General features: G+C 44.8%; 1 protein-coding gene across 1 annotated transcript in view; it reads left to right on the top strand.

Moving 5' to 3' along the window:
* LOC139450406 (microtubule-associated protein 9-like) overlaps nucleotides 1-7,946 on the top strand; it is a 24,963-nt gene extending 17,017 nt beyond the window's left edge. Inside the window, exons 2-4 of the mRNA XM_071232100.1 lie at nucleotides 2,876-3,411; nucleotides 4,209-5,118; nucleotides 6,866-7,946. Of these exons, the coding sequence (XP_071088201.1) occupies nucleotides 2,928-3,411; nucleotides 4,209-5,118; nucleotides 6,866-7,874 (2,403 nt within the window). The 5' untranslated portion in view covers nucleotides 2,876-2,927 and the 3' untranslated portion in view covers nucleotides 7,875-7,946. The remainder of the gene's footprint in view (nucleotides 1-2,875; nucleotides 3,412-4,208; nucleotides 5,119-6,865) is intronic.
* The last annotated feature ends 4,127 nt before the right edge of the window (nucleotides 7,947-12,073 follow it).

A 12,073-nucleotide genomic window follows, 5' to 3' on the forward strand; every position in this document is an offset into this window, starting at 1 on the left:
TTGGGATACAATGACCTGCATCAATTAGGTCAGCGAGCCGGACCACCCGATCCCGTTAGTCGCCTCTTACGATAAGCATAGTTGCCTTTTACGGCAAGCATGGGTTGGGAAAGACCTATTCTACCCCGGATCTTGACGGGTAGCTTTGATCACTATGAACGACAGGACACAAAATAACAAAGTTATATTTTTTCAAATGCAAAATGGTATAAATCTGAACATTATTTAGGGACTGGTCAATTATTATAGTGATGGAGGCATGAAAAAAAGTTACATGTGTGGGATAAAAAATCCCCACCCCACCTCTCCCACTACCTACCAAAAACAAATGACCATTTCCTTATTCAGTTCAATCATAGTGGGTGGCACGGGTGGCACGGGTGGCCCAGTCGTCTAAGGCGCCGCGATTCGGTGTGCAGAGTTGCGTCCCTTGGACACGCCAGAAACCTATGATTCCCGCTTCGCCCCGATTATGTTTCTAGGTTTGTCAGCACCATACCCGTGCTCGTGGGTTTCACCGAAGTGGTAAACGTCTGAAACTTCGGGCTTTCCTCCCACATTAACTCGCCGTGATATAACTGGAATACTGTTAAAAAGTGGCGTTAAACCCAACTCACTCACTCACTTAATCATAGTGTGTCAAGTAGCCATTTATAGGTTTGCTTTAGTGTAACACTCCGGTACGGTGCTGTCAAACCAGGCTTGCTACTCATTACCAGGCTGAATTTGGGATTCGAATCTCGGATAAACTAACGTACGCAACTCTGATTCACTGGGCCAGCAGGTTTTCCCGTGCTCAATATATGTAATCATGTACTTGTTTAACCTGTATTGTATTGTTTCACCTGTAAGCCAGCTCGCAGCTCCACCAGAAGATAATATATCGACGATTGCTGACACGTGTATTTCCATGTCACTTTGTTCCCAGTGAATGTATACCGTGAGTTAAGAGGAGTGTTTAATGTTTGTCATTAGTCACATGGTTACATACACAGAGTATACTCCCGGAGACGCGCGTTGAACAGTGTCAGACGTACTGCGTCTTGAAGTGCTTTCCTTCAGCACTGTCAACTGACGGGGTTGTTGGTATGTTCCTGATACTCCCCACTTCTAGACGCCAGTCAGGACGGCGAAGAGCACCTTCTCAACACGCTCTCATACTTGGACCCCTCGTAGTTTGTCGTTACGTGCTAGTGTGGGGGTGGAGGTGATTTGTACTGTAATCGTCTCTAGAACTTAGTATAACCACTCACCTACCTAACTGAGGTTTAATATATTTTATCTTTCATTGTAATTAGAAGGAGGGTACATGTATTTTGAAGAAGTGCTTCAATGGTATATGTAGGGTAATCAACTTTGTTTCAATGTTGGAGAGGGAGCGAGAGAGAGAGAGGGTGATGAGAGAGAGAAGAGAGAGGGTGATGAGAGGGAAAGGAGAGAGAGACGGAGAGAGAGAGAGGGTGATGAGAGAGATAGAGAGAAGAGAGAGGGTGATGAGGGGTAGAGAGAGAGAGAGAGAGAGAGAGAGAGAGAGAGAGAGAGAGAGAGAGAGAGAGAGAGAACGCCCAATCAATCATCATTTGTATTCACCAGCGCATTGTCCGACCCACATTCTGTGCATGTCTGCTGATTTCTAATGACCCACAATGCAGCGTTAGCTGGTGACAGCATCCGGTAGTCTGTGATATAGAGGAGGTAATAAACTGTGTATATAACCACCATATCATGACAGGAAGTGACGTCATTAACACTGCGTCGCTCATTTTGGCGTTCCTGTACCGTAGTTTGGCTGTAAGATCCTAAATACGGCGTAAAGCCGCACTTACTCACTTGACCTGTGTGTTTGTGTTGAACACAGCCTTATACTGATGTCGTCGCCAGACAAACAGTTGATTATTATTACCCTGTTCTCCGAATGACAATGACACACCATATTTAGGAAAAGAAGGTTCGACTGGCCATAGGAACGACCACCCATGCAGTTTCACGCGCACGCCAACACATACATAAACGCACGCACGCACACGCACACAGACATGCACACAAACACTATTAATTTTTTAAAATAAAAAACACACAATCAAACTCCATTTTCAGTTTGAACAAGTTCTCTATCATTTTAACTTGAAAAACGGAAGTTAGCGCACCAAGAATTGGAACATGCACAGGCATTACACATAATTAGGCTTCAAGATTAACTCAAACCTAACTCGTTTGTTCTTTTAACTTGCTGGTGTTTGTTGAGAGAATAAAATCATCCTATAAAACTACAGCTGTCTCGTTTGTCTTTGTTGGCGTCAAACAACCAACACGCTGCAATTTATTGGGTTTTTATTTGGTTTGTTTTTTTAACGCATCATTGACAAATTGTTCACGTAAACGACAGCAAAGAGAAAATCATTGTTCGTTCTGAGCCACGCTCGAGTGTTGTACGTGGCGAGCATAAGATGAGGTAACTATAAAAATCAATCAGTAACCGTGGTCGATATCCTGACAGGAAGATCGATAAGGAAGGGGAAAACAAATTACAAAGACATTGAGTAAGGAGATTTGTAGCGACTCGTTGTCCTGATCCGATTGTAGAGTGTTCTAAATCTGTCTCACGACACCTCACATCTGTATAGGTGAACAGACGAGTTGACGGCATGGTTGACTTGGCTCCTGCTGCAGGCATATGTTGACGCCGCGCATACTTCACGTGCTGTACATCATACTTACAGGTTGTATGATGAAATAGTGTTCATCTTGATGGTCATAGCTGAATTTATTGAACGTCATGTAGTTTTCTTCGGCCAACTGTTTCTGCCCACGTTTCGTATAACTGTGAACGAAACAGTTTTACAATGATATTATTTTTATGTTTTGTTTCTTCTAGATTGAAGACCGAAATGAAGAGGCACAAGACGACATTCTGATTGGCTAAAACTATGGAATCAAAGGAAAAAGATAGGCTGCCCCCAAACGGGATAATGACCTTCACCTTGTTTGTTATACTTCCAACGGAAGACGTCTGCTCGCTTCGAAACCTTGCTTCAGGTGTCAGTATACGCGAGTTAAGATGTCGTCTGGAGCTGATGGCTGGAATTCCCGCCCAGATATACCGCTTGGTTTGTTCTGATGATGTGGCACTGCACGAAGAACACCGACTGGTGCTGGACAAGAATGTGTGGGACGGGTTCATCGTTCGGATCCAGCTCCATGACAGTTGGCTGCGTCTCTTTAAGGCTGTTCTGGCAGACGACGTTGATCACGTGATTCACCATGGCGCCGTGAACTTTCAGAATCAGAAAGTCGCCAACCCTGACGAAGAAGGCAAGTTCAAGGACATCATGCAGGAACGAGGCTTCGTGTCGTTGTTCATCGCGAGCTACTACGGCCATCTGAAGATGTGCCAGACGCTACTGTCTCTCGGTAAGTAGAGGATTGTCAATCTTGATCACGCTCAAGGATACCACCCCCATAAGTCATGCTACAGCTATGTTAAATACATAATGGGCCAACGTCCTGTACTGCAAAACGGGGCCATGTGTAATGCCACACTGATCGACAAAGACTTTTACACCACTCAGTTTGTGACATGCGGATGACATAAAACTAAAAATGACAAAAACGGATTTATACTGCTTATCCTTCATTCTTCCGTGTTCCCTCTACGTTTTTTTTAACACCATCTTTCAACTGCAACTAGATTCGTTAACATTGATAGTCCTAACAATAATATAATAAATTTAAATCCAGTTTTAATGTGAAAATATTAATTGATGTTTGTTAATGCTAATCTGACTTACAATTACGAAGACCATGTATCACAGATGCTAAGATCTGGTGGGTCAAAGGGACCCATGGCTCTATATATTGTCATTTGACAGCAGTCGGATTCCGTATCAAAGTTTGTCCTCAGTAACCTATGCTTGTCAGAAGGAGCGACGTAAATGTTACGGTTGGTTAGGCTCGGTGACTTGGTTGGTTGAGTGTCATCGTACCCCGACGGCGTGGGACGTTACTCATACTATCAACCACTGGTTTGTCTGGTCTGCAGGTATAAGGCTGGAATATAACTGACTGGCGTTAAACAACATTTACTCGTTGACTCACTCACTAGTATCACCGTCTTGGTATTGAAGCTTTCTTAACTGCGGATTTCTAAGTGTCAAAATGTCAAACCATTTCATTATACCATCATTCATCCTAAGCTTCTCTTTGTCCAGGTGTGAGTGTGAACGGAAGAACGCCATTTAAACGAACACCTCTGCACGCAGCGGTCAGTCGGGACCAAGACCATGTCATGGACGTTTTGATCCAGCATGGCGGATCTGTTGAGGTCAAGGACGCGGTTGGAGATACCGTAGAGATTGTAGCAAGAAAATGTTTCGCTAAACAGTGTGTCAGAAAATTACGAGTTCTGAAGTTACAAGGCTCTACTACGAATGGATATGTCTCTTTGAACGGTACAAGTTCTGTAAGCTCAAACAGGAAAATAAAACCTTTACACCCCAGTCCACCTGCTCAACAACCGCCTTCCAGACCAACCACCAGCAACAATAGAGCTAGGCTCATCAAACGTCATACTGTGGCGTCAGTGAATTTACAATCTGTGTCACTTCCGGTTGGAGGTGACAAAGAGGAAGTGACGTCATCGCATCAACATTTCATGTGGGATACCGATACTCGTGACGGACGCAGTTCTAGTGCTTCTAGGTACCGTTTAGGACCCCCCAGCAATAATCACGTGATGCCGAGAATTGGAACGGCTAGTTCTAAATATAGTGTGTCGTGGGATGACTCGACTCCTCGTACCCCCGGGCGGCACACACCCAACAGACATGGATCGCTTCCTCAAAAACAGTCCATACTCAAAAACAAGGGAGAGAACTTTGCCACTGTTCCTCCGCGAAAGTCAGTAAGCAGGGGCTATTCGAGTACAATACATATGCCCTCCCCACCCCGTGCCCCAAGTGAACATGGCAGTCAGCTTTCCATTGCGTCTGCTCCGGGCATGGGTCAAGACTTTTCCGGTGGAAATAATTCGGATGCACGGAGCGTGGAAAGCGCACCTGAGTTGCAGGATGACAGTCAGAGTACGGATAGCAGTCGGAAAGATTCCTCCAAACGACCAAGGTATACATTGGGTTGACATGTCCATAACAAAATTATTTATGACATCATACAATCGATAGAATAGAATTACCCGGAAGTGAGTTAAACGTGGTGTAAGTGCAGTAAGGTTCAATGTGTTGCTGATAACACACAGAGGGTAGCTTAGGAGATGACTGCCGGAAGTGACGTCACGGGTTATGCCAATCAGTGAAACACCGTTAGTCGTTAAGTCAGGAAACACCGCCTCCCTGCTGAGCGTACGTTTAAGTGAGTGGGTGAGTTCGTCGGAGGAATGTTCGATTTGGGTTTCAGACTTCACACCAAGAGTATGATGCTGACAAACCAAGACCCATAATCGGGTCAAACCGGGATTCGAACCCAGTAATTTGGGTTTCTTGTAATACACAACGGTACAATTCTCCATACCCACCATTGCCTTAATCAGAAATTCCGAACTGGTAACAGTTCGATTTAGACTAACAGGCGACAACTGCTAGTAACGATAAGTTGTAGTGAGGATAGGTGAGGTAAAATGGGGTTTCACGTCGCGTCCAAGATTATTGCACTTATATAGCGACGTGCATGTATGTGTGTGTTTGTGTTGCTGCTTGTACTAGTCAGGACTGATGCCGATTTATAGTGCTAGCTCACTGATATACCTTGCCGCAGTTTAACATGAATACCCCACTCAGACACAGTATACTGACTCCGAGCCGACCAGTCCTTGTTTTAGCCCCTTAATGCCGAGCGCCACACAGGGTAACAACAAGTACCATCTTTTAACGTCTTTTGGTATGACGCGACCGGGGATCGAACCCCGGACCTTCCGCTCTACGGGCGCACGCTCTACCACTAGACCACGGAGGCGGTCCTGTAACGAAGTGACATTACTACGTTATGTATGTTAACCATTTCACTTGGAACGACACAGTTCGGAATAAGGGGGGTGTCGCTGTGTATAACATAGAACAGCCATACGGCACTTGGAGTAGGGTAGCCGTGTGGTCCAAACATTCGCTCGCTTAACCGAAGACTGGGTTCGAATCCCAAATGAGTATAATGTGAAAGGCCCATTTCTGGAGTCCTCTCCTTGCTTTGTGTGGAATATTGTTAAAAGCAGCGTAAAACCACACTCATCATTAATCGCTATTCTCTGACTAATTTGAAACCTTTACGTAATTGAGTGTTATCGTTGCCTATGTTTTCAGTGGCGTTTTGTCTGCTCCAGACGTGTTTATTAGCACTCCGTTGTGCTTTACCAGGAATATTGCTGACTTAAGCAACATTCACTCGCAGGTCACGTGATCAATACCGTTCGTTGTCCCTGCTCGACAACCTGATGGTTATAAGCGATGTGTCGCTGTAAGCGACGTCGACATATCCAGGGTGGCAGTATGACATGTTATGTACATGGAACGGGCGTAGTTTTTTAGGTGTACAATTGACTTGCCTTTGCATGTGTTTGTGACTGAGGTCACCGGTGGGGTATCATTACTATTTGATAGTGATTCATAAACATAAAGCTCATGGTATAGTCGGAATCGTACAATGGACTCTGCTTTATGCAGAGATTCCTATTGAATAAGGAAAAGGTTTTGACGCTTTCTTTACACATAAGGAAGAATCGGGTACCCTTAACTTCTTTTGAGTAGTATATCTAATGTTTATTACACATGTCATAACAGATTAACCATAGTAATGTGAAAGAATCGGATGATCCTTTACTTTTTTTTAGTAGCATATTAATACTGTTCCTTTTAATTTCCAGAACGAGGCTGTTGGTTTCACGAACTCGGACGAATGAGTCCTGGCGGACGATGAAGCGAAGAATACAAATGGCAGAATCTAAGAAGAAAATGGCGGGCGATGACAAACAGAAGAAGAAGGAGACGTTTGACGAATGGCTGAACCGGAAGAGGAAACAAGAGAAGCGTGACAGCCGTGAGTCTGACTCCGAGGACAGTGTTGACAGTGACACCGAAGGAGGAAACTCTCAAGCCTTCAACACTTGGCTAAAAGAGCAACGAGAGCGGCAGATAGTCCGACCACAGACGGTCACTGTGGCCGATCTGTACAGAAGACGGACACGGCCTCTGAAAGGACTGGTGACCGTTACTGACCACATCGAGGTACCTCTAGACCATAATGAAAACATGGTGGCGCATAGGAAATGGCGTGAGAGGGTGAGCGGTGGTGGAGAAGTAGAGCAGAAGACAGGGTTGGATGAGGAGAAGAAGAAGGTTGAGGAGAAGAGACAGAGCTTACTGGCCCGAGCTGTGTCATATGACGAATGGATGGTGCATACGGAGGACCGGAAGAAGTTGATGCAGAGGATACTGGAGGCAAACATGGCGGAACTGCAGAAGATCGAGGAGGAGAAGCTGCAGAAGAGGGTGTCACGGCAGGTGTCGTACCCGCAGTGGCGGGACAAGGTTGAGAAACAGGAGACTGTGGACAGGACGCGCAGAGAACGACAGCGCATCAAACAGGAAGAGGAGGACAAACGTCGTGGAGATGTCCGAAACAGCGCGTGTGTTCCTCATGACGTGTGGATGAAGAAAAAGGAGGAAGAGAATAAGATGAGGATGGAGAAGGAAAAGGAGAACGCGAGAAAGGTGAAAGTCAGAGCAAACGAGGATAAGTCGGCTGCTTTTGATGCATGGTTGGAGAGGAAGCACAAGCAGGACCTGGCAGAGATTCAAACCCAGATCAAGCGGGAGAGAGACATGATCAAAGTGCTGAGAGACAGGAGACTGGCTTCGGTGTCCACTTGTTGATACAGTATAGGTTTCAGTGTTGGGTTTACATAAAGAATTGATGAAGACCTAACTCCACGTGTTCATACAGCGTCGGAAGAGGTAAATCATGGTTGCAGGTAAATTCTACACCTGTGAATACAGTGACAGATAGGGGTAAAGCACGTATGAAGACTAATTCCACTTTGCTTAACGTGGTGGTAAGTGTAGGGCAAAGGAAGATCACGAAGTAGACTAATGTCCACTTGTGACGAACTTCGAGATAGGAAAGGGAGTCGGGAACGTGAATGTAGGAAACGATGACAAAAAGAGATAGAAGGTTGAAAGCGTGTTACAACCTGATCTGGAGGACTTCGTGAATGAGTCAAACGAAAGACAACTGTCATTTGAGGAAAGAGCAAATAGCTTTTCATAATTATATTTTAATAACCCAAGAACCAAACGTTTTGCACAGACAGTTTGATACCTAATGAACCTAACGCTACTAGACATATTTCAAAATACTGGGTTTTCTGCTCCTTTCGGTGATCACGTGACAAATGACTCCCTAATGGACAAACTGGCTACTGTTACGTTCATGCTGATATCATGTCAAGTGTAAAAAGAAGTCTACATCGCCCGATTACCATCTGGTTACTGACAGAATAGTAGTCAGTTTGCAGTGTCACTAGCCGGGCCATCCCGCGACTGCTACAGATTGGAGGCCATTTTTTCCTGCGTCACGTGATTTGCAACAGTCTCGTCATTCGTGACCAACTCGTGTTATTCCGGGACAAGCCGAATAGCGACTCGTGCCCCTCTCGTGGCCATTTTTACGACCGGGTTCCGTCTTAGCGCAAACGGGCTTACCTAAAACAATTGTCAACTCGTTGCGTAATGGCTCACACATTTTCCCCATATATTAAATATATTTCAGATGCAATTTATTGCGCATCGGACGTTCGGAATTATACAGTATGATTAAACACCTTTAACGGTGTCTTTGGTAAGACATATGTAAAATCAAAATTATTTCTGAGGGATTCTTTGACGAAGAACTTGAAATCATACGTGCATTCTGATTGGTTTGTCGTATTTTCGCACATAACATTCATCGATAGGGGAAAGAGTCTTCTTGCAGGTTACGGAAAGGGGCGAGTGGTGACGAATGCAGTCTCGTGGAAGATCTCGCCGACCGGAATGTGGACTGTCGCACGCCCAAAGACTGGTGAAATCTTTCACTGTCTGTTGAGAACTATATATACTTCTACGCAAGGAAGGAAACACTTTCTGTGTTTGGTACCGTCCGGATTAACGGGGTTTCGAGGTATCTGTGTCCGGCTCTGCATGGGACACGTGACCACACTTCCGGGATTGGATACCTGGGCAATGCGTGCATTGTATTCCAACAGTGTGTATGAACAGTGTATGTTATCAGCATACATACTAGTGCCATGTTTACTGACTGATCTAGATGTATTTATTCACAAAGAACAGAATAATGTTAAGTCATCAGAATTCTTTTCGACTGATGGTTATGACTACGACCACAATGCTACGCAAATACAATGAAAGCTCGTTAACTCGAAGTCCTGAGGACATTCAAATAGATGTCTAATTAGCTGATGATTGACACGTGGAGTATTCTAGTAGTGCGAGCGAGACAAACGGAGCGCCGAATTAAGACCATAGTCCCTGTCGTGGTTCTGAAGTGATCACTCATCGTAACGTTATTTCGAGAAAATGGAGTTCGAATTAACGAGTTTACAATATATGTATAGTACCAGAATAATTGATAACTTGTCCGTCAGGATGTCCCGTCTATCGGGTTCACTTAAACATACACAACTGGTGCGCACCCCGAGTGACGTGCACCACACCCTTTTCAGACACCTTACCTGTCAGTCTCTACCCCCTCATTTTCCCGAGGCAAGCGTGTCCACATGCCTGTATCAAAGCCTAGTTTCTACCCTTGCCACAACAAGGCCACTTTTCTTGGCTCGACCCTGGCGCCACCTCGCGTAGATCACGACTTGCGCCCCTTGTAACGGAAACGCGATATCCAATCAGATCGCTGTTCTTATCTCGTATTGCTTCACAAAGATGGTGACTACCATAGGCGGCGTCCTAGTCGATCATATAACGAAATCATTCGCGACTTCCTCCCTGACACTAAAAACATATGCAATCGTTGTCTTCGATGACAATGATGTTTCAACAAAGACAGGCAGCGGTAAATCACTTTCATACGAAGGTGTACCAGTCTTGGATGTTGATTTTGTGAAATGTTCCCTTATTTGACTATCGATTTGTGCGATAGTCCAATCATATTTAGCACAGGAAAGTGGACCCGGTGTGGCAAGGGTCGAAACAAGACTTTGATAAAAAGGCCAGTGGATGCATTTGCCTCGTGAAGATGCTTCCCCCTGTGCATTCTCTTGTACTAGTGAAACTGAGAACTAAATTCACGCACAAGTTGCATGAGACAGTCCCTGGCTGTCTATATTCATGACCAAAGTAAATTCAAAGTTTTTGAAAGCAACGTGTGTGGGGATACCGACGGACTACTCATCAATTTTCATCCTCAGTTGTTTACTTTGTATATTTTACATATAATTATTGTCACCTTTAAGACATGAACTGCGACGCAATTAGTTGTACAAGGGCAGGATTATATGTGCGCTTCTCTCACTACCACATCGTATTTCCCTGAAACCACAGTGCGCGATTGATGTCTTGGGTTATGTCTGTGCTTATTCTGCCGCGGACAAGGCTCGCCTGTCTTGTAATGACGTTGCGGGAGAAATGCAATGTAGTCTAACAACGCTTTACCCGTTTGTAACAACTGCACTCAATATGTAAATTAATTTGAAATATAGCTATAGAAATCAGTGTCTTTGTTTCATGAGTGAGTGAGCGAGGGAATGTTGTTTTACGATCTGTATAAAGTCAATTCAAGACCAGGCTCACAGAATGAAGCCCACAATCAGCCACGTCACACATTGTGCGAGACCGATCATCATACGGGGACGTGTGGCCAAGAAGTGATGTCTCAACTTTGTTTAAAGCTTTTTAGCTGCGGTTTCCTTTCATTTCTTTTCATGCTATGGATCCCCTATCATAGGAGCCAATTGTTAAGTAGCTGCCTGGGTTTAGCGCCGCTTTGTACAGTACTTCGGTTACATCACGGCGAGGGGCGGTCGGGTAGCCTAGTGGTTAAAGCGTTCGCTCGTCACGACGAAGACCCGGGTTTGATTCCCGACATGGGTACAATGTGTGAAGCCCATTTCTGGTGTCCCCCGCCGTGATATTCCTGGAATATTGCTAAAAGCGGGGTAAAACCATACTCACTCACATCACGGCATGTCAGCTTAATGTGGGAGGAAAGCCCGAAGTGATACAGGCCTCAGTCTCACCACTTTGGTGAAACCCACGAGCATGAGTATGGTGCTGACAAATCTAGAACCACAATCAGCGCGAATCTTGGATTCGAACCCACACTCATAGGTTTCTGGGTGCCCCTTTGGGAAATATATCTGCAGAATGAATGAGGACGCCTGGCTGGGCCACCCATGCCCTCCAAGAAGAATGTGTACGTTACTGAAGTATTCCGTTTAAACTTCAAGAGGGGTCGGTTGACAACGAATTTATCTTACCGACATTCACACAGTTCCGGAATGTGTGTCCGTAGTTTCACCAAGTCAGCAAAACTCAGACGACGACGCCGCAGACGACCCGAGTTACTTCCCTTTGATTAATGTCTTCGTATACACGTCAGTTCATAAGCAAGTTATCTGAGATATGTTCCGCTTAATTTCTCAGCGGGCAACATGAGATTTGTACCCCGCTACATGGAACATAATTGCCCACTCGTATGCCTGCAATATACGTAATATTTGTTGTAGATGACGTATGGCTGCGATGTACGTAATATTTGTTGTAGATGACGTATGGCTGCGATGTACGTAACATTTCCTATATATGACGTATGCCTGCGATGTAATATTCCTTATATATGACGTAATATTTGCTGCATAGGACGAGTGCCTGTGATATATGTAATGTGTGTTGTATATGACGTATGCGATGTTTGTAACATTTCCAACATATGACGTATGCCTGCGATGTTCGTAACATTTCCAACATATGACGTATGCCTGCGATGTTCGTAATATTTCCAACATATGACGTATGCCTGCGATGTTCGTAACATTTCCAACATATGACGTATGCCTGCGATG

This window comes from Haliotis cracherodii, unplaced genomic scaffold (assembly GCF_022045235.1).
Source record: "Haliotis cracherodii isolate W230 unplaced genomic scaffold, xgHalCrac1.p SCAF_10, whole genome shotgun sequence".
Taxonomy (NCBI): domain Eukaryota; kingdom Metazoa; phylum Mollusca; class Gastropoda; order Lepetellida; family Haliotidae; genus Haliotis; species Haliotis cracherodii.